The following is a 26792-nucleotide window of genomic DNA, read 5'->3' as shown; positions in this document are numbered from 1 at the left end:
GGCAGGAGGGGCGGCAGGTGGCAGAGCTCGTCGGGTGTTGGCACGGCCTCCTGCGGGACAGCTCCACCGTGAGTAGCGGCTTGAAGGTCTCCGTGGAGTGGGCAGCGCTTTCTGGTGCTCACACCGCCTGGTGAGGGCAGAGTCTGGTGAGGGCAGAGCCTGGTGGGGGCAGAGTCTGTGGGCGGGGGTACCCAGTGAGGAGAGGCAACTCTCTGCTCCTGTGGGTGGAGGGCTGGGGCGTCCTGGGGTTGTGTTGGCCCAGCCTGGTGAGGGCAGAGGGTGGAGGTCACTCTCTGCTCCTGTGGGTAGAGGGTTGGCACAGCCTTGTGTTGGCACAGCCTGCTGTGGGCAGAGGGTGGAGGACACTGACGCTGTGGGCAGGAGTTTGCAGATTCCCTCGGTGCTGGCTGTGGGTAGACACATGAGGCCTCTCGGGTGTTGGCATCCCCGGCTGTGGGCAGTAGTTCAGCCTTTGCTGAAGTGCTGTAGTCGCCGCCTGGTCACTACGGGACGTGTAAGGTCGCTGAAGTGTTGTGTTGCCTCAGTTGTTCATCTGCACACACCCTCCTCGTGTGCAGTTGTGCTGTCGGTGCTGGTGTCTGTGCAGTGTGAAGGCTTCCCTGGTGCTGTGCTGGCCCACACCACTGCAGGCTGGAGGGTGGATGCCCGTGGGTCTGTGTTGCTCACCCCTGGGCAGAGGCTTGGGGGTTCTCTCGCTGCAGGTGCACGTTCTGTTGTGGGCAGAGGCGTGTTGTCTCGCACAGGTGTGTGTGGGCAGCGGGTTGGGGTTTGCTTAGTGCTGTGATCTGGCAGCCTCAGTGGGCAGAAGTCTACAGATCTTGGCGCGGTTTTGGCCACGTCTGGTGTTGACACATGTTTGAAGTTCCCCTGGTCCTCTTCTGCTGTGGCCTGGTTTGTGCAGAGGGCAAGGTTTGTTCAGCTTCACGTTGCCACAGCTTGGTATCAACAGAACTCTGAACCAGTCCCTGGCGTTGCACCGGTGCAGACTTTATAAGCAGGAGTTTGAATGTCTCTCTGGTGCTGAAGACATCTCTACTTGTCTCTTCACTTCACTGGCGCAACACCCAGAGTGAGCCGAAAACTGATGGTGTCCCTGCTGTTGTGTTTGCAAGGTTGTCACCGTCAGAAGGTGACCGGTCTCCTGAGATTGTGTGCACACAGGCTGGTGTGTATAGAGGCTTGAAGGTTTATTGGTTGTGAGTTGGCACTGTCTGCTTTGAATAGATGTGAGATGGTATCTCTGGGGTGGTGTTGACAGAGCCTGGTGTGGGTGGTAGTTTAGTGTTCTCCTGATGTTGAGTTGTTATAGTTTGTTGTGTCTAGTGGCTTGAACGTTTCCTTGGTTGGAATTTGGCACTGCTGGCGGCTTTGAAAGGATGTGAGATGGTATCTTTTGGGGCAGTGTTGGCAGAGCCTGGTGTGGTTGGTGGTTTAACGTTCTCCTGATGTTGTGTTGATACAGGTTGGTGTGGACAGACTCCTTCCAGGGGTCCCCTGGTGTTCTCCTGCACCCCCTGCTGTGGCGTGTGTGTAAAGTCTGACCTTCAGGAGGATATGGCCACCCTCATTAAGGTTGTGGCCACCACCTTTGCTGTCGTCACCGCGTTCGTGATTGGACTCGTCATCGGGAGGTTTGCCATCGCTCCGGACCTCCCTGATTGGCTACAAAGGATGAGTCAGGATGGGGACCCCAAATACAGCCGGAGGCTCATGGAGGAGATCAAGGCCGAGAACATTGACAAGAACCTCCGGTGAGTACCACGCGGAACCAGAGAAGTACCCGTCATAGGAACCAGGGGGAAAGGGCTTGACTGTGAGCAACATAGGACAAGAACATTACTGTCAGCAACACAGAAACATGTACTTACTGTCAGCAACACAGAAAGTGGGGTCTTACTGTCAACAACATGGGAAGAGGGTCTTACTGTCAGCAACACAGGAAGAGGGGCTTACTGCTAGCAACACAGGAAGAGGGGCTTACTGCTAGCAACACAGGAAGAGGGGCTTCCTGTCAGCATCGAAGGAAGAGGGGCTTACTGTCAGCAACACAGGAAGAGTGGCTTACTGTCAGCAACACAGGAAGAGGGTCTTACTGTCAGCAACACAGGAAGAGGGGCTTCCTGTCAGCATCGAAGGAAGAGGGGCTTACTGTCAGCAACAGAGGAAGAGGGAAGAGGGGCTTACTGTCAGCAACACAGGAAGAAAGGCTTACTGTCAGCAACACAGGAAGAGGGGCTTACAGTCAGCAGCACAGGAAGAGGGGCTTACTGTCAGCAACACAGGAAGATGGAAGAGGGGCTTACTGTCAGCAACACAGGAAGAGGGGCTTACTGCTAGCAACACAGGAAGAGGGGCTTCCTGTCAGCATCGAAGGAAGAGGGGCTTACTGTCAGCAACACAGGAAGAGTGGCTTACTGTCAGCAACACAGGAAGAGGGGCTTACTGCTAGCAACACAGGAAGAGGGGCTTACTGTCAGCAACACAGGAAGAGTGGCTTACTGTCAGCAACACAGGAAGAGGGGCTTACTGCCAGCAACACAGAAAGAGGGGCTGACTGTCAGCAACACAGGCAGAGCGACTTACTCTCAGCAACACAGGAAGAGGGGCTTACTGCCAGCAACACAGAAAGTGGGGTCTTACTGTCAACAACACAGGAAGAGTGGCTTACTGTCAGCAACATAGAAAGTGGGGTCTTACTTTCAGCAACACAGGAACATGTACTTACTGTCAGCAACACAGAAAGAGGGGCTTACTGTCAGCAACACAGGAAGAAGGAAGGGGGGCTTACTGTCAGCAACACAGGAAGAGGGGCTTCCTGTCAGCAACACAGGAAGAGGGGCTTACTGTTAGCAACACAGGAAGAGGGAAGAGGGGCTTACTGTCAGCAACACAGGAAGAGGGGCTTACTGTCAGCAACGCAGGAAGAGGGGCTTACTGTCAGCAACACAGGAAGAGAGACTTACTGTCAGTAACACAGGAAGAGGGGCTTACTGTCAGCAACACAGGAAGAGGGGCTTACTGTCAGCAACACAGGAAGAGGGCAGAGGGACTTACTGTCAGCAACACAGGAAGAGGGGCTTCCTGTCAGCAACAAAGGAAGAGGGGCTTACTGTCAGCAACACAGGAAGAGGGGCTTACTGTCAGCAACACAGGAAGAGAGACTTACTGTCAGCAACACAGGAAGAGAGACCTTCTGTCAGCAACACAGGAAGAGGGACTTACTGTCAGCGACACAGGAAGAGCGGCTTACTGACAGCCACACAGGAAGAGGGGCTTCCTGTCAGAAACACAGGAAGAGGGACTTACTGTCAGCAACACAGGAAGAGGGGCTTACTGTCAGCGACACAGGAAGAGCGGCTTATTGACAGCCACACAGGAAGAGGGGCTTCCTGTCAGAAACACAGGAAGAGGGGCTTACTTTCAGCAACACAGGAAGAGAGACTTACTGTCAGCAACACAGGAAGAGAGACCTTCTGTCAGCAACACAGGAAGAGGGACTTACTGTCAGCGACACAGGAAGAGCGGCTTACTGACAGCCACACAGGAAGAGGGGCTTCCTGTCAGAAACACAGGAAGAGGGGCTTACTGTCAGCAACACAGGAAGAGGGGCTTACTGTCAGCAACACAGGAAGACGGGCTTACTGTCAGCAACACAGGAAGAGGGGCTTACTGTCAGCAACACAGGAAGAGGGTCTTACCTTTAGGAACACAAGTAAAAGGTCTTACCTTCAGGAAAACAGATACTGGGTCTTATCTTCATGAATACAGGAGCGATCATTGTCATCAGCACAGAGGCAGAGCATGTTATGCAGAAATGGATGCAGTGGGACCTGGTTGTCAGGGGCACAGGAAGGCTGACCATCGCGTACTTATATACGTGTTGATTTATGTCTGGCATGTTGTAGTAGTAGTAAATTTCTTTATTCGGCATTTCATAATAGAAATCCATAAAAGCATTTTTCTGCACATTATAGCATAAGAATAAAAAAATAGAACAGTATTTACAATAAAAACATTTTTCAGTTACAAAGGCCAAATCTTCCTCCATTAAGAACAATTCATTAAGATTAAGACAATTTCTCTCACAGATTATTCCTATGTCTAAAAATACATTTTAAAAAGTTGACCATGTGGTAGCAGGTAATTTCGGAGTCCAAAAATTGAAGGCGCAGCATAGCAGGGCGACACTGTCTTAGGTCCCATGATCTCAACAGTGGTACCAGCCAAGTTTTGCGATGAGCATGATAATATTTGCAAAACAATACTGTATGTATGGTGGTCTGTACAGATATATCATCGCAAGGACAGTGGCCTAACGTTTGTTCCCAGGTGTTTCTCATGGGGAAGGCTACTAACCGGTGGAAAAGATTTAATCTAAATCTGGTTAGTAGGAAGCGATCGAAAATGCCGATTTCAAGCGTTAGGTAAGGCTGAATTGTAGGGACAAGTTGGACCATGATTGCATGGTGAACAGAGGGTTTCCCTATTTCACTTGCAAGTCTTAATCCATCTAAGTGGCTCAGGGCCATTTCTTTTAACTCCTTCTTGGATATGTCAATGATCTTTTCCGGTGTTATATAATAATCCTCTAGGCCTAAATCTGTATGAAAATTTCTAACGTAGGCGAGCCATTTTATGTCGCCCGAATGATCTAGTGCCATAGCGTCTACCATAATTCCTCTAGTTAGCATGTTCTTTTCAGAGGTCCAAATGCGCCTCCATAATAGGAGAGGTTGAATTTTCGCTAGGTCCTCAATGTGGGGAATGCCTAATTCAAGATGGGCTGCGTATATAGAAATACACCTCGGTGCAACCAGAAGAAATCTTAAAAAGGAGTTTTCTGCCATCTGTAGAGCGCTGACATCGGCATGACCCCAAACCCCAGCCCCATACAGAGCAGCTGCCCGACATTTTGCATTATAGATGTTCAGCATTTCCATAGGCGATCGTTTACCTAGTTTTTGTGAGAATGCCATCAATGCAGCTATTGTCCTCTTAAGGGAGTGTTTTCTGGCCTCAACTGCTGCTTTCCAATTTAGTTTGTGATCTATTATGATCCCTAGGTAGGGGTACTGGGCCGTCAATTCAAGGTTTTGGTTGTTAAGGGATATGTTTTTAAGCCCTTTTTTCCCTTTACCCGCCTCCATCACAAAGGTCTTCTTGATGTTAATGTGAAGGTAAAGGCTGCCCATGAAATCCGCATACCTAGTTAACGCTTCTTGAAGCTCACGTGGGGTGCGGGCCAAGATGACAGCGTCATCCGCATAGAGCAGAGCAGGAATAGGGCGTGACTTCACTTTGGGGAGGTCTTGGGCCCCCCTCAAAAGTTCCATCTCCAGGCTGTTTGTATATAAGGAGAATAAGAAGGGGGGCAGGACACAGCCCTGCCTTACTCCGCGCTCTACTCCAAAGGACGCTGTCAACTCGCCCCTAACACCGTAGCGTACTCTTGCCGAGGCCTTGGAATATAATTCCCTCAAGAAGTCTAAAAGTGGGGGGGTCCACGCCCATTTGTGATAGGACTAGCCACAGCTTGGTATGGGACACGCAGTCAAAGGCTGCAGAGAGGTCGACATACACCATGTAGAGTTTATCTTTTTTTGCATGGATGTATTTCCCTACAATTATTGACAGATTTAAGGCTTGCTCCACTGTACCAAACCCCTCCCGGAAACCAAATTGTAGGTCTGACAGTATCCCCCTAGCCTCTGCCCATTGTTGGAGACGCTCAAGTATGACCCTGCCTGCTACTTTACCCACTGAATCCAATAGTGAGATTGGACGGTAGCAGGCAGGGTCCTGGCGGTGTCCTTTTTTAAAAATCAGGACCATAACAGACCTGGTCCAAGATTCCGGGAGCCCTTTTTTTGCAGCTGCCGTACACACCCTGATCAATATAGGCGCCCATAGGTCTGTGTTATGTTTAAAAATGTCCACCGGGACTCCGTCAGGGCCTGGAGCTTTTCCATTTTTGCTTAAATTTATGGCCATAAGGACTTCAGGAATATCAAATTCTATTAGAATAGGATAATCAACATCTAGTTGAGTTATTTCTTCACTCTCAGAAAACACCGGTTTCTTAAAAAATTTTGAGAAGTGAGAAGTCCAGACTCCTTCTTCTATGGCTACCTCTATTTTTGGGGCATTATCGTCAGCTAAGAAGGGGGATTTTACTACTCGCCAGAAAGCCTTGCTGTTTTTCTGTAAGGCACTTTTATGTAGTTCATCCCACAGGGTCTGTCTTAATTCAGCTTTTCTCTGCTTTCGAGCAGAGAGATATTCCTTTCTGAGTCTGGCGATTGTCCTTGAGTCTCTATTTTCGTTATTAAGGGCCAGTTTAAGCTTAGTATATGCCGAGGTACAGCTGTGATTAAACCAACCTTTTTGGTTCAAAGTATCTACCTTAGACGTTTTTGTCAAGAGGTCCTTGATGACAGCTAGAATTTTGCAGAAGTTTATTATAACTTCCTCCTCTGTCACAGTTAAATCAAGGCACTTTATAACGTGAGAGTGTGCGGCTTTAATCACTTTTTCAGTAATTTGCCCAGGGTCTATTGTCCCCCATTTTAGGCTATACCCATTTATCTGTGCCAACTGTAGATTATTCTGGTTCAGGGCTTGAGCTATCGTTGTCTCCAAAGATTGTTGATTTAATAAATTGAGTTCCATCCTTAAAGCAAGATGGTCACTCAATATATTTGCTAGAATCTCAACATGTTTAATCTTGTTTAACAGCCCATCCGATATGAGGACGTAATCAACAGTGGACTGGTGCCCTCTCCCTACATATGTGGGCTCTAAATTTCTTGTTTTGGGATTTAGCTTGTTAGCTATTGCAAGTCCCAGGTCAGACATAAGGTCATTCATAACTATGCCTGATTTAGTATGACAAAAATGCATAGGCGGAGTGTCCGTATCGCTTGATACCTCAGTGCAATTTTTATTGGGGCATGGGTGCAGGTTAAAATCCCCTGCCCAAAGGAAGAAGACAACATCTTTCCCTCCTTTTATCTGTCTAAAGTAAGAGAGTTTTTCATTTAAGTTTATTATTACTCTCATAAAGTCTCCTTTCTCCAAGTTATTATAGAAATTAATGAGTATAATAGTCTCATTTTTTGGTAAGGAGAGGGAAAGAAGCTGGAAATTTGTGTCTAATTCAAGAGTGGCTATTCTTATTTGGACAGTGTTTGCTATATAAATAGTTAATCCCCCCTTTGCTCTGCCCATCGTCGCAGCCAAGGCTGGCGAGAAGAACGTCCTAAAACCCAGAAGGTGCAGTTCCGTTGGTGACCAAGTCTCCTGGAGACATACTATTTGGTGCATGTCTAGGAAACTTATAGCACTACCGTCCTCAATCTTGGGGCGGAGACCGGCAATATTCCAGGACACGACACTTAGAGTTTGGGGATCTCTAGTTAGAGTCTTAGCTATTTGTGGTCCATTATGAGTCTCTAATTCCCTTGTTATGGAGCTAAGGTGTTTTTTATCCTGTGGTGGTCAATCAACTAACTCAAGGCCACTATATCTATTAGACATTGGGATACCGTTCCAACCCTCCCAGAGAGGTGGTTCTCTGTGGGAATCCCTATGATAAGGTCCTCCCCAATCGTCCCTTTCTCTGCCCCGGTGTCGGGGGCCTACTGTATGCCAAGGTCCTTCGTAAAGATAACCATTCCGATTTCTCGGCGGGTAGAAGAAGGAAAGGCGCTTTGTTCCTATAGCCCCGATTGGGGTCTGGTAGTCCCATGAGCAAATGCGATCAACTAGTCTGGGATCATCAAAAGTGATGAGAACACAATCGCCTTGTATCGTTTTTTTACCGTGTCCTACCCAAGGGGCTCTTCTTACCATTAGGATCTTGTGTGAACAGTAGGGAGGAGGTGGGCGATTTACATTTAACCAATGTTGAACCTTATTCTTTAGCGACCAAGTCGGTTCATTAGTTTGATCTCCCAGTTCAGGCACGCCCCTCATTACGACTGTGAATGGGGAGGCTTCCGGCGGGAGGTTGACGGAGAATCTTCCGTCATAGGGACCACTATCCCATCCTTTATTCGACTGAATTATTGGTGTTTTTGGAACTATATTATTGTGTGTCGGATTGGTGTTAGTAGTAATGGTCGGAGTATTATTTGAAGTGTTATCTAAAGTCTTTTTTTTAGTCACTAACGGTTGGACCGGTTTAGCTGCCGATGGAATAGGTTGTTTATTTGGAACATTTAAGATTACAGGAGTTTGCTTCCCCCCCCCCCCCTGTTTTTTGTCCCAACAGGTTCGTTTTTGTTTTTACAGAAGGTGTCAAATCAGCTAATACTTTTTCTATTTGCCCCAGTCTCAGTTCTAAGGGTTTGAGTAATTGTTTGAGGAGGTCTCCGATTTTAGTTAATAGATGGTCATTGGGATCAGTGTTAACATCTGCCTCCTTACCTAGTGGAATGCCAATTATAGTTTCACTGGTAATAGGAACCAAGGTATCGGATAGTGCATGGTGAACAATCACATCGGCATTTTCCTGTTCTTTTCTCTGTGGTTTAGTAGTTCGAGTCTCTCCTGTCTTATTAGAAGTCTTATATGTTCTTTTTGACTTTTGTTTATCGATAACTATCGTTTTTTTCTTACTTATTGCACCCTCCCTCCTCCCTCTTAGCTGTCTTAGGTCCTCTGGTGTATTTTCTATCACCAGATCTGGCGTCCTTTCTAAGTCCAATGATAATTGCAAATCAGAAAGGTGTGAGACCAATAGATCCACCGTGTTTGGAAGGCTAAGCCTTTGGCCACATTCTTCACTCAGTCCGGGATCACTACGTTGCTCCGGCGTTCGTGCATCCGCAAAATGGCCCATAGAGGACCTTTTAGCGTTAGCTAAGTCTTGGGACACTCTTCGTTCTATCAGGGTGATAGTTTGATCTATAAAGGTGTTTGTTCTCGTAATAAAATTATCTATAGGTCCTGTTAATTGTCCCTCCTTAGCAGCAGTTTTGCTTCTACTACTTCGTGTAGACATAATAAACGTTTATAATGCAGTCTTACACAAATATAGAACATTTTGCGGTATAAAAATGCAGACAATACCCCAAATTTCATAAATCCCAATATTGCAGGTAATGGGGCATAAATCAGCAAAGCAACAAATTAGTGGGGTGGCCCAGTCCAGTCTAAAACGGTCTCTAACGGGCACAAACGGGCCCGCCCTTGGCCCGGGCTACGCCCGGGCGTCCCGCGCGCGTCCCGCGATTGCAGGATTAGTGCTCCTAAAATAGAGCAGAGGGGGGGGAGGGGCGGGAAGAGGCACCAGGTGCGCGCGATAACAGGAGCGCTGGGAACCCTGGTCCTCGCAGTCCCGCTTCCCCACAGTCAGCAGCAATCCAATTAGGCGAACAGGGACCCGCTCTTCAGATCAGCAGTTTCCCATGCAAGAAGAAAGCCCAGGAAGGTCCGTGGAGCACAGGACTCGAGCAGTTCATGTTTTTTGATCCAAACAGAGACTGCAAGCGGAGTATTTCTGGATCAAAAAACTTAACTCTCTCCAACCAGTGGGGATGAATGATAGGATTGAATATGCTTGTTTTCTCTAATCCTAATCCCTACTCCATGCCTCGCATTGACAACATGAACTGTTCTGAGCCCCATCATAATGACTATTTGTGTGCTTACTACGTTGTTTTTTTTCTTGCAAAGTGATATATGGTGGTTACCCTAATTATTTAAGAATGTACAATATTATCGTGACTAGTGCCTGTATTTCTTTGCACATCGGTATATTTCTTGCGCACCTATCTCTGAATATATTTTTTTGTGCACTTATTATTTTGATCACTCTTTCTTTTTCTGTCTCGTTTACGACTGAAGCTTCGTGCAACCTCTTTCCTTTTTCGTCTATCTTAGGCAACACTAAACTTTATTGTACACGCTGTTTTCCTTTGTTTACATTCTTTGAAGCCGTTGTCCTCCTATCACGTGACTTACGTCACACGTCACACGTCAGAGCCGTAGTGCCGATCGGTTTAACTTTACAAATGGTTCCTACCATTCACGAACGCTGACACTGAGATGAGCGTCGTCCAGTCTGGATGTAAGTTTTCGGCTGTTTTCGTTTGTCTAACCTTCTGGTTGTGGGTCACTTTTTGCTTCATAGGCACTCATTATCTGCGTTCTCTAGCGAGGTCTAATGGACACTGCTTGCGACATATTTATTTATACTCCGACCGATCACGTACACTCCAACCCTTTAAGCATTCATCCTTTTGCTCATCACGTCGCTTTTCCATTGAATGCATGAGCATGCTCAATCCTTTGCCCGTCACACCCTGATATTGTGTTAAATTACTTTATTGAGTGAGTATTTACTTTGGTCCTGTATTATTCTCCCACAGACCCCTGATGAAGGGTCCTTATTATTGACCCGAAATGCATTGGGTATTTCGAAAGATTGGAATTTACGATCAAGAAATAAATTGATCATGAAGAGAATTTAAAACGTTGGAATAAAATTTTATTGGGAAAATTTTGGAACATTATTTGTTTCTATTTCAGCAACATCAAACATGAACTGTTAAGAAACCCTCCGGTTTCCAGTATGATTGAGCGCACATCCGTGTGAGAAGGCAATCTTCTCACGTTCACGTTCACATATCCTGGGGTACACATCTTGGGTTGCGCATCCTGGGTAAGGCAGTTCCCGGGTGGTGCACATCCTGGGTGGTACATATTCTGGGGGGTGCACATCGGGGGGAGTTCAGCCTGAGGAGTGCACTTCTTTGGGGTTCAGATGCTGGGGTTGCACACACTGAGCCCCGATGTACCAAGCGTTGCGTTAACGCAAGCCCTTAATCAAGATTTCAATCTGGAGCGGCTCTGGGTGGCTCAGTAAATCTAGAGTAACGCGAGATGCTGCCACAAATACTCTGCGTTGGGAGGGTTCCATGTGTAGAGAACGTGCGGTCCCTCACATCCACCCGTGGATCTTGGTGCATTCTCAGATTTATTAAGAACAGTAAACCTAGGATTGTGTCCACCTGGTACGCCGTCCTAACAAAGGTGTAACGAGGGGACATATGTTTATTTCTCCTCGTTATTTCCTCTCTTTACGTGGGCTGCATTATACACACATGAGCACACGTAGAAGGAAGAACATGCCTCAGAGGATTGTTTTTGTGCAGGAAGGCGTCCCTTCTCCTGCAAAAATAAAGGATGCCAACAAAGCAGACACCCGTGCACCGTGGTGTTGTGTTACAGCATGGTGCCAGGGTGCCAACAACGCAGACACCCGTGCACCGTGGTGTTGTGTCACAGCATGGTACAAGGGTGCCAACAACGCAGACACCCGTGCACCGTGGTGTTGTGTCACAGCATGGTGCAAGGGTGCCAACGACGCAGACACCCGTGCACCGTGGTGTTGTGTCACAGCATGGTGCAAGGGTGCCAACGACGCAGACACCCGTGCACCGTGGTGTTGTGTCACAGCATGGTGCAAGGATGCCAACGACGCAGACACCCGTGCACCGTGGTGTTGTGTCACAGCATGGTGCAAGGGTGCCAACGACGCAGACACCCGTGCACCGTGGTGTTGTGTCACAGCATGGTGCAAGGGTGCCAACGACGCAGACACCCGTGCACCGTGGTGTTGTGTCACAGCATTGTGCAAGGGTGCCAACGACGCAGACACCCGTGCACCGTGGTGTTGTGTCACAGCATGGTGCAAGGGTGCCAACGACGCAGACACCCGTGCACCGTGGTGTTGTGTCACAGCATGGTGCAAGGGTGCCAACAACGCAGACACCCGTGCACCGTGTTGTTGTGTCACAGCATGGTGCAAGGGTGCCAACAACGCAGACACCCGTGCACCGTGTTGTTGTGTTACAGCATGGTGCAAGGGTGCCAACAACGCAGACACCCGTGCACCGTGGTGTTGTGTCACAGCATGGTGCAAGGGTGCCAACAACGCAGACTCCCGTGCACCATGTTGTTGTGTTACAGCATGGTGCAAGGGTGCCAACAACGCAGACACCCGTGCACCGTGGTTTCTGTTACAGCATGGTGCAAGGGTGCCAACAACGCAGACTCCCGTGCACCGTGTTGTTGTGTTACAGCATGGTGCAAGGGTGCCAACAACGCAGACACCCGTGCACCGTGGTTTATGTTACAGCTTGGTGCAAGGGTGCCAACGACGCAGACACCCATGCACCGTGTTGTTGTGTTACAGCATGGTGCAAGGGTGCCAACAACGCAGACACCCGTGCACCGTGTTGTTGTGTCACAGCATGGTGCAAGGGTGCCAACAACGCAGACACCCGTGCACCGTGTTGTTGTGTTACAGCATGGTGCAAGGATGCCGGCCTTGGCACTAGGCAGCACTCTATGCCCCACTGCAGGGAGACCGCAGGAAAGAGTCATACCCGTAGTAACTATAGTGCATTCCTGCCGTCTCCATTGACGCAGCGCAGCTCAGCACGTTGTCTTGCTGCATTGAGCGACTTTTAGTAAATCCGGGCCTGGATTTTACACTATTGGGGCCTCCTTTACAATGAGGCTGCACCACGGAGCTTCACTTTTCTGCATTCTGCACCCCACGTGGAAAGAGGAGAACACCTCTCGTGGTTGTTTCTGTACAGGAAGGTTTCACTTCCTGCACTAAAACAATCATCCCTGCAATGCAGCCAACACCCGTGCACCCAGGCACAAAGGTGCCTGCATTGGCGCAAAGGTGCAGCCCATTGTGCGCCGGCGCAGGGGAAAAGGACAGGAATGTGCCATATCTGTTAGAAACTGTATTCCGGCCCTTTTAATTTGCCAGGAAGGCCTGCGGCAGTGCCCTAGGTAATAATCTTGTAAATGAGGCCCTTGGCATCCAGCCTCTTTGCCAGACACATTTGTCAGTAATGTGAACATGTCCATGGGAGGGGGAGGTTCCCTTCAAATTGTCGTGCCCCAAGCACATGAGGGAAGCCCTCACTTGAATATGCGCCCCCTGTAGGCGAGGGTGTGTTCAAGGGGCGGCGGCTGCTGTGATATCATTAATCTGGCCCCTGGGGTAGAGGCCCAGTTGTGGCCCTCAGAGACCTGCATTACCACCCCAGAGTCTGCCTGTAACACGTTGTGATCCTCTCAGTGCCACCTTTAGTGTGAAGTGCCACATACAACTCCCATGACCTTTTCTGTGTTTCTTGTGTAGGTTTTTCTCCAAAAAGCCTCACATCGCAGGCAGCTCTGAGGATGAGGAGGTCCTGGCTGGGTACATCCACGACACCTGGAAACAGGATCTCGACAGCGCCCGGATCTACACCTACACGGTTCTACTCTCCTACCCCAACGCCAGTGACCCCAACTACGTGTCCATCTTACAAGAGGACGGAAGCGAGACGGAGGAGTCGGCCAAAAGTGAGAAGATCCTCAGTCCAGAGCTGGACGACCCCTCTGTTGTGAACCCCTTCAACGCATACTCAGCGACAGGAGTGGTGGTGGTAAGTCAACATCGACAACTACTACCCTGAGGGGGATGCAGGCACCCTGACCTGAGCGAAGAGCCCCCGCTCTCGTAGAACCTCTACGGGGCCACTGACCCCCAAAGCTCAAAGAGAGGGTCCCTTACCTGTCCCAAGAACCAGCACACAACCAATCGGAGACTAGACGCAGGCAGAGGGTCTCCTCACAGGTAGAACTCTATCTCAACAACACTACAATTCCCAAACACCTGTGCGTAAACAAACTAAAGGCTTTTAGGGGAAGTAACAGAATCCAAGAGGGAGGGACCAGGCAATCTCCTATAGGGACTTTTAGACAAAAGATTGGTTCTTTGTAAGACTATCAACGTAACAAATATTGAGGAAAAAAGTATACACGGGTGCGTACAGATTTACGATTCTTAGCTTTACAGCTATGGTCCTTGAAAAAATAAATATTCACTGAGAAAAGCGAAACATTAAAGGGGAAACAACCTTTACAACGCAACTTTTATATCGCACTACCATTACAACCCAGTCATTACATAGCAACATCCCTTACATCGCATACCATTACAACACATGTCCTTACAACGCAGTCATTACAATGCATAACATTACAATGCAAAGTACCCCTACACTATCCAACACTTACCCTACCGTTGCACTCCCTGGAGTTAGAATAGTAATTTCTACCCTCATACTATCCAATACTTACCATAAATTCAATGTAATGGTATGCGTTGTAATGGAATGCATTGTAAAGGTAGTTTCTTAAAATGCAATGTCGTGTCTTGCAATGTAATGGAATGCGTTGTACCGGATGTTGCCATATGACAAATGCATTGTAAAGGCATGTGTTGTAAAAGTATGCGTTGTAATGTCATACAACCACATTAAAGTAGATTTATATGTAGGTCTTCTAATAATAAAAAAAGCTGAAATTCACCAGTTATACATAACTAACATAATTAAAAAGTGCACCGCCAAACATTTCAGATGTCATCAGCAATGTAATATGTGCAGTCATAAGCAGTGCCAGGCAGCAATGCACGTTATACTTATGTCAGATACGTACGACTGGTGAATTTCAGTGTTTTGTTTGGTTTTTAAAATGTCAGTTTTTTTATCATTAGAAGACCCACGTATAGTTTCACTTTAATCATTGTTTTTCTCGGTGAATGTCTATTTTTTTAATGTAAAGTAATATCTTTTTATTCCACGTCTGCGGTCAATCGCCCTGTCGGGGACAGCTTTGGCCGGGGTTTGGCCACCCACCCGACCCCCTTCCAGGACTCTCGCGGGAGATGATAAAATTCCGTATGAGAAACCCGCAGGACTGATAGGAGGAAAACTTTTATTTTGGCCCCTTTGGAGGTTCCTCTTGTACCATCCCATGGGGGCAGGGGATACAGGGTCCCCATACCCAGCCCTGTACCAGTTTGGTTTTGTTTAAATTACAGGAGACATGGAGACTAGAGGGCAGATTTACAAGACCCTTGCGCTACTTTTACGCCACCGTTGCGTCACTTTTGTCACACAGTGGTGGCGCAAAGCCAGTGCCATGCTGCGGGGTATTTACAGCGTGACACATCTGGGAGATGTGTCACCTTGTAAAGCCCTGCACCACATGTGGGCGTTCCGGCGCAGGGTGGGGGTGTTCTGGCGCAGGAACACCTCCTAAAAGTGGCTGAGTGTATCTACAAGATTTCACTCAGTCACTTTTAAGGCCATGCTGCGTCAAAACCCTGCGCCTGCTTAAAGCAGGTGTAAGGATTGACGCAGCATGTTAGAGATAGGGCACCCCTGAGCCTTACTGGAGCTGCATCGCGCTTGTGACGCAACTCCAGCAATGCGCTGCCTTTCCGACGGGGGATGCGACACGCATCTGCCCATCCGTGCACCAAGGTGCGCCACATTGCAAATGCGGCGCATCAGTGGTGGCGCACGGGTGGGCAAATCTTCTGGCGCATCTCTGCTGATTAGCAGACATGCGTCAGAAGTCGTAAATCTGCCCCTGAGTCTTTTAGTCCTGTAATGGCAGCCGCAACATGTCGGTTCATGTTGTGGCCAGCCAATGAGAGCGCTCGGTGCTGGCAGATGGGTAAAACGTTCTTGTGACGCTATCTTTTTTAATATGAGGTCCCACGGGAACAGCTGGTCAGATAGCTCTATTTTTTAAGTTTAATTTAACAAAAAACGAATGAATTATGTTCTGGTTCAAGGAGGACTTTCTCGTATTGGACAGGGCAAGACTGATTTGCATATGGCTGGGTCCAAACAGAGGTGGCTGGTGGGCAAAAGAATGACTTGTTAGAATGCTACCCTCAGTGACTGCCAATGGTTAGACTTATTGAAAGTATTCCTCCAATCACGTTTTGTCTGCTTGATGCACCTCCTATGATGGGGGGAGCATTCCTTTTTTATTTTCAAAAAGAAAATCCAGTTTGGGGATTTTCTTTTTGAAAATAAAAAAAGAATACTGCTTGTTGCAGGGTTGCGTCAATGATGACGCAGCTCTGCACCAAACAGCGGATTGCCTTGACAGAGTCCTCCGTGACGCGGTTACTGACGATGTTTTATAAATGACCACCAGCTCGGTGGACATTTATAAATTTGGAGGTCAGGACCTCCACCAGGGCGATGGAAGAATTGATTCCATCGCCCTGGTGGGACAACGGCCCGACAGCCGAGATCTAAATAAGGGCCTTGTGCATAATAACCGGACAGTGCCTACGGCCTCTGGTCATGCACAGAGGAGGTGGCTGCCCACAGAGGTTTGGGGGCATGCCTTTTGGCCAACCGCTGCTGCACACTGGCGAATGTTGTGCTCAACAGGAGTTGCCGGCCAGCACTTGTGCAGTGGGGATTGGCTGCCTGCAGAGGGTTGAGTGCAAGGATTGGCTAATCCCTGCAGTCAACCCTTGGGCTGTGTGTAGTGTGTTTGGTTGCTCGCGGAGGGTTGAGTGCAAGACTTTGCAGGGCACTGTCCCTGCGGCCAACTCTTGCTGTGCTCGGCCGAAGGGCTTCTCTGCTCACACAGAGTTAGACACAGGGGGGCTTATGTACAGCCCCTTGCGCCACCGGCGTATCACTTTTTGTGACGCACCACTGGCGCAACCTCCTGCCCCATGTTTACAAGGACACATAAAGCCACCCTGCGTGGCTTTTCCTGTCCTTGTTCTTGTGGCCCCTTCTCATGCACCACCCTGTGAAAGGGGTGTGACATGGGTGTTGTTGTGGGCGTTCCCACGCAACACACATGTATTCGCTGCATTTCCAGATTCAAGAGAATTAGTAAACCTGGAAATGCGTCAGAACGCTCCGCCACTCCAGGGGTGGCATAGTGAGGCCCAACAAGGAGATTTTCTATTTCTTAATTTCTCCTTGTTTTTTTGTCTTTTTAGGGGGGCTGCATTCTGCAGCACACATAGGAAGAGGAACGCACCTCTTTTTATAGTTTTTTTTATTGTTTTTGTGCAGGAAGGTACCCCCACAGCGCAGGCACTCTTGCACCATTGTGCATGGGTACCTGCGTGGTGCTCGGCAGCCAATTGTGCACCAGCGCGGGGGGAACGCACAGGCATGCATCATATTGTTGTAAATATGAGGTATGGCTGTGTTTTGAAAGCACTGCAGTGTGGCGCAGCCAAAGGGCTTGCGGTGCCGCGCTGCGGCACTTACTTGTAAATAAGCCCCGAGGGATGTCTGCAGTGATGTCCTCAATGATGTCATTTGAGATGTAACCAATGATATCATTTAACGTGTCATGAGGGATTTCATATGCAGGGCCACAGGAATGATGCACTTGTGCCGCCACAGCGTTATTCGCATAGGCACGGATGCGCCGCTGTTGCCACATAATCCGTCACCTGCTCCATAATCTGCTGATTTTACCAAAAAGATACTATTTCTCGCACAAACGGTTCAAAAGTTACTAAAAATGCACGTGGAAGGCCCTTCGCAAAGGTTGACTAGTCACGTTTCTGTTTTTATTGCTAAATTTAGGTGTTAAACTGGTACCAATGAGGTGCAACCTATGCGCAGACAGCGTCAACATGTGTAAAAGTGAAAAAAATGAAGAAATACTATCACTAAATGTGCCACATTACGCCACATGTTATGCCTTTTCTTGCAGCATGATTAAGTCATCCCTGCCGCATAATTCCAGTGGCCCTGGTAATATGTGATGTCATAAGCAGTGCATGGCAAGGGCACAAGTTATAAACTATGGCAGATGTAGTTCAGGAGTTTTGGGGATTTCAACATTATCTTGTTTTTCATTCAAAAAGCTAACAATAACGTCACTTTAGCCAATGCTTTTTTTGGGGGGGGGTTTCAATGAATTTCTGTCGTTTTAGCATCTAACCGAACTATCACGAAACTCTAAACTTTGTTTTTGCAGTGCATATCCATACTAATATAATAAAGAGAGAGCCCAAACCTTTGAGGCGGGTAATCTCAGGAACCACAGCACCAATCACAACACCCAATACAGCGTTGGAAAGGGCAGTTGCAGCAGAAGGACATAGGCTATGCAGACGCCCACCATATACATTTAAAAGGTAAAAGAACTGTGCCAGCAAAGTAGTCCCTTGTGGACGTGTCTGCGTTGTGCTGTCGGCGTGTGCTGGGGGCGTGACAAACGCTGGGGGCGTGTGGTACGTTCCGCCCTTCATGCCATGTCTCATATCGTGTGCTGTGGGCGTGTGCTGGGGGCGTGGGCGTGTGCAGGGTCGCGGGATTACGGAAAAAAAGTGACCGTTGTGCCCAATATTTCATTGTTTTTTTCTTCCCCGTTTCTGTACATTCCAGCTCCAGGTGTCCACCCTGCTCCCTTTAAATACCCCTGTACCCCATAATTATAACCCACACTTACTCCTTAAAATACCCCAACACCCTTAAACACTAACCCATCTTAACCCTATAAATATACCCTGTACCCCAAAACCCAAACCTATCCCTAAACCCTAAAAATACCCCTATACCCCAAAACCCAAACCTAGCCCTGAACCCTTTAAATACCCCTGTTCCTCAAAAAACACAACCTACCCCTGAACCCTAAAAACACTCCTGTACCCCAAAACCCAAACCTAGCCCTGAACCCTAAAAATACTCCTGTACCCCAAAACCCAAACCTAACCCTGAACCCTAAAATACCCCTGTACCCCAAAACCCAAACCTAGCCCTGAACCCTTAAAATACCCCTGTACCCCAAAACCCAAACCTACCCCTGAACCCTAAAAATACCCCTGTACCCCAAAACCTAAACCTAGCCCTGAACCCTAAAAATACACCTGTACCCCAAAACCCAAACCTAGCCCTGAACCCTTAAAATACCCCTGTACCCCAAAACCCAAACCTACCCCATAAACCTAAAAATACCCCTATACCCCAAAACCCAAACCTAGCCCTGAACCCTAAAAATACTCCTCTACCCCAAAACCCATACCTATCCCTAAACCCTAAAACTACCCCTGTACCCCATAACCTGAACCCTTAAAATACATAAACACCCCAAAACATATACCTCAGTACCCCAAAACATATACCCCTATACCCATACTTACCTTGTCCAAACATTAAAAAAAACATGCTTTTACCATTCATGCATTTACAACGAATTTCGTTGGAATTGTAGGCATGGTAAAAGCATATAAAATGTAATGCCATGCGTTATAATGGCATTGCGGAGTCATGGTACTTTCGTAATGAAAGTATGCGGAGTGATGGTATGCGGAAAGAAAGTTGCGAAATAATGGGTGTTTACCCTCCCCCTGTAAGTACATTGGTGGCACGGCGGCCCACATCTCCAGCAACATACTCATATTTTTTCACCACCCATTTGAAAAATGCACAGGTCTCTCTCATTGATGGCCAGCACCGACATACACTTTTAGACACACCTACCTCCACAAGTTCTAGAATTGCGAACTTTAGAGCTGGGGAGCTACGTTCGAATATCGGCATCAGCTCAACATCCTGTGATTCCAGGCAAATCGCTTTGTCTCCCCGTGTCTACCACAAATGAATGTGTTCTTCTGTAATGTAAATTGTGCTCATGCCATGTTCTCGAGTTTGCGCTATATAATATTGCAAGGAAAAATAAAGTAGGGAAACTCGAGTTCACACACTACTGAACGCGCACTCTTAAGTGCATCAGCAGTGCACTGTCGATCGGAGCATTTCACAGGCCTGTCACAGATAAGAAATGCTATCAAAACAAAATCCTACAAAACAATATACTACTGGCCGGCAGCAATTCATACCCGGACGGGACGGGCTGCTAGTATATATATATTTGGAAACCAAATTGTTACTATTTTAAAATGCGGGAGCTGATGTGGAAGGGGAACGCTGTACTTATACAAACGTCTCTCTGTTTAATATTTGTATCCCTTCTAAAAATATATTAGGCCTCAAATCACTAACAACCCACACCTCACCTTACATTTTTAACCCTTGTGTTTTATGCCTGTATTAACATCTCAATTCTCATTAACCTCATGTGCTAGGCTGCTGCTGTTGTTGGAGAACATGTTTCATTCTGCATGTCAGAATGAATGCTTTAGGGGTGTGTGGTCTGGCCGCCAGGGAAGATGGCCGCCTGAAGAGCGAGCTCCGCTGCGAGGGAAGCCCCTGAAGAAAGCGGCTCGCTTCCCTACATCAAAAGGGTTCCTCCTATCGTGCCAACCAGGGGGTCGATTAGGATTGCGGATTTTCCGCATCCTCCGGGCCGGCGGAAGCCACCGCCGGCCCGGAGGATGCGGAAAATCCGCTGCGGACCCACCAAAGACCCACCGCCAAATTAGGGTGGCTGGTGGGTCTTGGTTTCAGTCCGCCGCTTTTCCACCGCGGTCGGCTTACAACCGCGGCGGAAAAGCTCTAATATGGTGGCGGTGTCTCTCAGACACCGCCAGACATATTAGGATGGCTTCCCAGACATGCTTTTCCGCGGTGGGTTCTCCGCCGTGCAAAAGCATACGGATCTTCACTTCGGGGGCCCGTTGCTGGCCCCCTGGGTGAAGGGAGGTGGGGGGTGCACATGGGGGGTACCTATAGTACCCCCCTGCATTTACATGCAGAAAGCGGCAGGCACCGCGCGGTGCCTGGCGCTTTGTGCATGTAAATGCAATGCATGCGTTTTTAACATTGCGGCGGGTGCAGCTTGAAGCCGTACCCGCCGCAATGTTAAAAATAGAGGATGTGACCGCCAGGGTGGCGGTCACATCCTAATTGCACAGGAGGGAACGCAGCAGCACATGCGGACGTTCCTTCCTACTCAGGGCTCGCGGACGGACGTACCGTGGAGGACTTTTGTAAAACCTTGTCCCTTCTCAAAAGCGGTTCTCCTACTGACCCTGCGCCCATTCATATTATTAAGCTCATCTCTGATACCATCGCCCCTGTAGCCACGGAGCTTATAAATCTCTCCCTTACATGTGGTGTTGTTCCACCCAGCTGGAAGCAAGCCAGGGTGAAGGCTCTTCTCAAAAAGCCATGCCTTGATCCCACAGACCTGGGAAACTATCGCCCAATTTCACTCCTACCGGGGCTTAGCAAAATTGCGGAGAGAGTGGTCAACAAGCAGCTTTCCTCCTTCTTGGAAAACAACCTTCTGCTTCGCAACTCACAAACTGGCTTTCGCCCGGGTCAGGGAAATGAATCCGCCCTGATTGCAGTGGTGGAAGAGGCAAGATGCATCTTAGATTCAGGGGGATCTGCAGTTGCGATCCTCCTGGATCTAAGTGCAGCTTTCGATACGGTGGACCATGCCACCCTTATTCAGCGACTTGCGGGACTGGGAATCACGGGCATGGCGCTACAATGGCTGTCATCTTTCCTGAGCTGTCGCTCTTTCCAGATCTGCGAAAACAGCGCAACCTCGAAATCAATCCCCCTCCAATGTGGAGTGCCCCAGGGCTCTTCATTGAGCCCTACCCTTTTTAATATTTATATGTCTCCATTGGAGGAGGTGGTCAACCCTTTTGGGATAAAAATAGTTACCTACGCTGACGACACCCAACTAGTCGTCTCGCTATCCCAACAAGAGAGTTGCTCTGAGAATCTGTCCGCCTGCCTCTCGGGAATCCATGCCTGGATGTCAAGATCTCGGCTCAAACTAAAAGGAGCAAAAACAGAGATCTTGTTCCTGGGTCACCAACTAACAGCGCTCCCTAAGTCCATCTGGCCTCCCTGCCTGGGTGATGCCCCCGCCCCTAAAGATGAAATCAAAAGCTTAGGGGTCTGGTTTGAGCGGGACCTCACCTTTAAGACCCAAGCAAAGAAAACAGCAGGCATTTGCTATGGGTTGCTTCGGTCTGTTCGAAAGGTTCTCCCACTTCTGCCCTTTCAGTCCAGGAAGCTGTTAGTCCAAGGTCTAATACTATCTAGACTGGACTACAGCAATGCTCTGTTCTTGGCGGCACCCGAAGCAACCATTAACACCCTCCAGCGTGTCCAGAATTCAGCAGCGAGACTGCTGACGGGCTCCTCATTAAGAACCTCTGCTAAGCCAGCCTTAAGATCTCTTCACTGGCTCCCGATACGGGAAAGAATAAAATTTAAATGCCTGTGCATAACGCACAAGTCCCTCCAGGATAAGGGACCTCCTATCCTGAGGACTCTGATCCGTCCTTACAAGTCCTCCCGGTCTTTACGATCTGACCACGGAAACCTCGCCATTGTACCCAGAGTGAGGAGGGCACGCTCGGGGGGGGCGTCGCTTCTCAGTCAACGCGGCATAACTGTGGAACTCTCTTCCGGTGACGATCCGAACGGAACCCTGATCATGTGAAGGTTCGGAAACTTCTCAAGACTTTTCTTTTTCCATTGACCTCTAACTAACGTTGTCCACTTTAGGTTGCTTTTGGTTACCGTCCTGACGAGTTCAGAAGCGGTCGCTCCCTTCGCCCACAGCCATCACCTGGTATCGTAGTTACGCTCGGAATTGCCTTGCCGATTTTCATTTGCTGGCTCCTATATTGCCTAACGCTATAGCGCGTCAACCATTGTAGAACTTTATAATTACTTTTAGCGCTTTTAGAGGTGTAACACTGTGATCGAAATCGCGCATTTGCAGCTGTAGCGCCATTTGTGTTGCGTTATCTAATGTGCATTGCCTGTATTTACTAACGATCATAATCGCACTCGCAAGACAGACTGTCCCAGCCATTATTTACTGTGTGCCCCAGCCTATCTCCACTTTCGTTTCTCGCGGCCATTTTTCCTGTTGTTGTGCCACAGAGCCCGTCCTCCACAACCCGCCCCGCCTCCCAGCTGACCCTCCCTCGCCCCTCCCCTCCCACTATCCACATATGACAGATGCCTCTGCGCGCAGCGTTCACGAGCAGCGGACGCGCCCCATGGTGCGCCAAAGGTAAGCCCGTCTACGCCCGTCCGCGCCTGGACCGCGCCCAGCGCCAGACCCCCTGGCCCCGCCGTACCCAGCCCACTAGAGTCACATATGACGCCGCAACTCTCCTCGCCCTCAACCCCGGACGCACACCACAATGCTGCGAAGCCACCCCAGGACGTACCCACGGTCCATTCGCCTGCCATACATGCAAGTTCACCTGCTTCAGGACCCACACCAAATCCACTTCCTCCAAACACAGCTCCGACTATAACCACCTGAAGTGCATCCTACTGAACACCCGCTCGGTCCACAGGCACGCAACTGAACTCTGGGACTTACTCGACACTGCATCACCGGACATCGCCTTCCTCACAGAAACATGGATGAACACATCATCAGCACCCGACATCGCCATAGCCATACCGGACACTTACAAGATCATCCGAAAAGACCGCACCAATCAAACAGGAGGAGGCATCGCCATCATCCATAGGAACACCATCAAAATCACGACCAGCTCCGATGACAATCTTACTACCGCCGAACATCTCCACTTCCAGATCCACACCGACCCTAGGACCACACTTAGAGGCAGCCTCATCTACAGGCCTCCAGGAACCCGTACTCAATTCAGCGAAGACATCACTGACTTCATCAGCCCACATGCCCTCGCCTCCGAGAACTACATTCTATTAGGAGACCTCAACTTCCACCTTGAAAACAAACACGACTGCAACACCACCTCCCTTCTGGACAACCTGGCCAATCTCGGACTCAAACAACTTGTTGACACTAAGCATGGGCGGAAAATCCGTTCCGCTCGCGGATTTTTCGGATTTTCGGTAAATCCGCAATCCGCGAACTCTCGCGGATGTGGCGAAAATACGCAAATCCGTGCGCTGCGGATTTTTTGCTTGTGTTCGCACTGCTCGCGGGCCGCGGCGTGGGCAGCAACAACCTCGCACTCGCGAAATTACAAAAATTACAATTGGGGAGGGGTGAAGGAAGTGACCCAGACTCCAACTTCCTGTTCCTGTCCAGCAAGCTCCTCCCATTGCTTAGTCCATTTCCTGGCCACTTTGAATTCGATCTTGACTGGGAAGGATTACTTTTTGTGGATGCTGCTGGAGATTTGGCTTTGAGGCTTTTTGGATTACTTTTGGATTCGAAATTTGTTTTCACAAGTAAGTTGATAAGTTGATGTTGTTTGTTTGTGGTGATTTTTGTGTGTGTTTTTCGACTTTCTGGGGTGGGGTTGGGGGCTGGCTATGTTGGTGGGAGGCCATTTTGAGGCATGATCCTGCAGGTCCTGGCCATGTGGAAGGGGTCAAGCGGCCATTTTGAAGTCAGGCAGTGTGCTTTGTGCCCTAGGGGGGCTACCCAGTCTGCTCTGATTTTTTTCATTATGCCCAGGCGAAAATCGGATTTTTTAAAAAAAATGTGCCTGTGTTCGCACTGCTCGCGTCCCGCGCAGCAACAATCTCGCACTCGCGAAATTGTAAAAATTACAATTCTGCACATGAGTTGAAAACTACCAGGCTTAGTTATGGGTGCATGCATGATACAACTGTTTTGTTGAATTGTAACATGATTCTGGCCAGGGCATGGATGGCATTGGATTGTGGTGATATTTGTATGTTTTACGACTTTTTGGGGTGGTGTTGGGGGCTTGCTATGTGGGTGGGGGCCATTTTATTGCCTGGTCCCGTGTGGGTGGGGGTCTAGGGGCCATTTTTAAGGCAGTTTGTGTGCTTTAGGCCATAGGCCTGCACCCAGTGTGCTGTGATTTTATCATGCCCAGGGGGCCCAGAATCAGTCTGTTCGCGGATTTTGCTGGTTTTTCGCCACGTTCGCGTCGTGAAGCAACAACCTCGCACTCGCGAAATTGCAAAAATTGCAATTCTGCACCAGAAAACCACCAGCAGGCAGCATAAACCTTCTGAAACTTGATGGATGGCATTGGATTGTGGTGATTTGATTGGTGTTGTGTTTTTTGACTTTTTGGAGTAGGGGTTGGGGGCTGGCTATGTTGGTGGGGGCAATTTTGAGGCATGGTCCTGGCCATGTGGATATTTGATATTTATTTGATATTTATGAGCATTTGTAAAGCGCAAGCGTTCGCTCCCAAGGGAGCATCATGGCGCTGGGCGAGCTGCAGAGGAATAGCTGAAAAATGGAATGAATGGATGGAAGAGAGAACTAGATGGCTGCCAAGACAGAGGAGTCTGGTAGTTGATAGACCCATGTCTGGGGGTCAAGCGGCCATTTTGAAGGCAGGCAGTGAGCTTTGTGCCATAGGCCTGCACCCATTTTGCCTTGCTTTCACCCATTGTGCCCAGGGGGAGTCAGTGGTACATGAAACTATAACCCTCTCTGTGTGTGCTCTCTTGGATCAATGTTAAATTCCTGTTTCCCAAAAATTTAGCAATTCCTAATTTAGAAATTTCCATATTGTGTGGTGTGCACGTGTGTATTCATAAATGCCTACTTGCAAACTATTTATTGAAGCGCTACATATGCAACATATATTTACTGATGTTCCTCTGTCTTTGTTTGCTTTTAGGTGCAGAAAGTCAATAACTCCGCATCATCGTTGAGCATCAGTGCCTGGAAGAAGTCCTGCTGCGGCCTGTTGTTCCGACATCTGAAGAAGATGGCTCCAAAAAGAGGTGCCCGTAGCTCCTCTTGCAAGAAAGATGTCTCTACTAAGGAGAAGAAGAAGCAAGTGGCACCACTTACCAAGGAGACTGGTTGCTCCACCACTAAATTTTTGTGAAAAAAAGAAAGGCCCACCATGAGTGCTGCACAGGTAGCCTGTTTAGTGGTTCAATCACCAACGGCCAGTGATGTTGGCTCATCGCAAGAAAGTAGCAGCACACCATCAACACAGGTTGTAACTCATCTCACAAGTACTATTCAACAACCAAAGCAGCAACAACAACTGCATGGGCTACTAGTACAAGCACAAGTACATGCGCAAGGAGCTGGCCGAGAAGGAGCTGGCCGAGAAGGAGAAGGCCGAGAAGGAGAAGGCCGAGAAGGAGCTGGCCGAGAAGGAGAAGGCCGAGAAGGAGAAGGCCGAGAAGGAGAAGGCCGAGAAGGAGAGGTCCATGGAGACTTGCAAGTAGAGGTCAGTGAAGATGCCCATGTAGCGGCGCATGGAGCGGTGCAAGTGCCCACAATGGTTGTTCTTCCAGAAGTAGGGGCACAGGAGGAAATTGACTTTGGAGCCGGGGTATCATGTCAGGAAGACGAAGGCATTCCTCCTGATGATTCATTTTCTCCCAGCTCCCCACCAAGGAAAAGATCAAGGAGTGTGTGTAGAAGTTCCTCTTCAAGCCCCGCTCCATCAGATGATGATCTGGATCTAGATTGGCAACCATCTCCGACGTCTGAGAGGGAGGCACACCATGAGCTGCGAAAGGTATCAAATGTTAAAAGGAAGGGCCCCGGAAAGCTCATACTTATGGATCCGAACGTCCGACTTGATGAAGTGGTGCATTCTGATGTTGTTGAACAGGATGACAGCAATGACCTAGTCATCACACACGTCATTCCTGCCACACCGGCCATGCAGCAGACAGACATTTATACCCTATCCTGACGTCATGCTGAGCGTGACCCTGGCGACGTGGCACTGGTTGCACCACCAACGCAGTCAAGTAGTACAACAAGTTCAACAAAACCTACAGCTCCCATATTTTCTCCCCAGAGGGGGACTCCATCCAGCTCGACTCCCTCAAGTAGGGTTGCTGCAATAATTGCACAACCCAGTAGATGTCTGCAAGGCTCATCCACCACTGCTTCATCTGGCATTGGCAGTATCATCTCGTGCGGCAAAACCAGAAGTTTCCAGTCCCCAGTTTGGAACTTTTTTAGTGTCCATGCAAAGTATGATAACATAGCCGTTTGTTGCATTTGTAAGACTAGAGTTAGCCGTGGTAAGACTGATACCAACTATGGAACCGGAGGCC

The 26792-nt window shown here is 48.7% G+C and overlaps 1 protein-coding gene across 2 annotated transcripts in view; it reads left to right on the top strand.

Annotated features, from left to right (window-relative positions):
- Positions 1–1495: 1495 nt before the first annotated feature.
- The window catches only part of LOC144780849 (putative N-acetylated-alpha-linked acidic dipeptidase), a 327400-nt gene continuing 302103 nt past the window's right edge, over positions 1496–26792 (top strand). For both annotated transcript variants that reach the window (XM_078659345.1, XM_078659344.1), the window contains exons 1-2: positions 1496–1772; positions 13193–13481. In XM_078659345.1, coding sequence (XP_078515471.1) covers positions 1576–1772; positions 13193–13481 — 486 coding nt within the window. In that variant the 5' untranslated portion in view covers positions 1496–1575. The remainder of the gene's footprint in view (positions 1773–13192; positions 13482–26792) is intronic.

This window comes from Lissotriton helveticus, chromosome 9 (genome assembly GCF_964261635.1).
Source record: "Lissotriton helveticus chromosome 9, aLisHel1.1, whole genome shotgun sequence".
In the NCBI taxonomy this organism is placed as follows: Eukaryota; Metazoa; Chordata; class Amphibia; order Caudata; family Salamandridae; genus Lissotriton; species Lissotriton helveticus.
The sequence above is the reverse complement of the archived record's forward strand: the minus strand, read 5'-3'. Positions and strand labels throughout refer to the sequence as shown.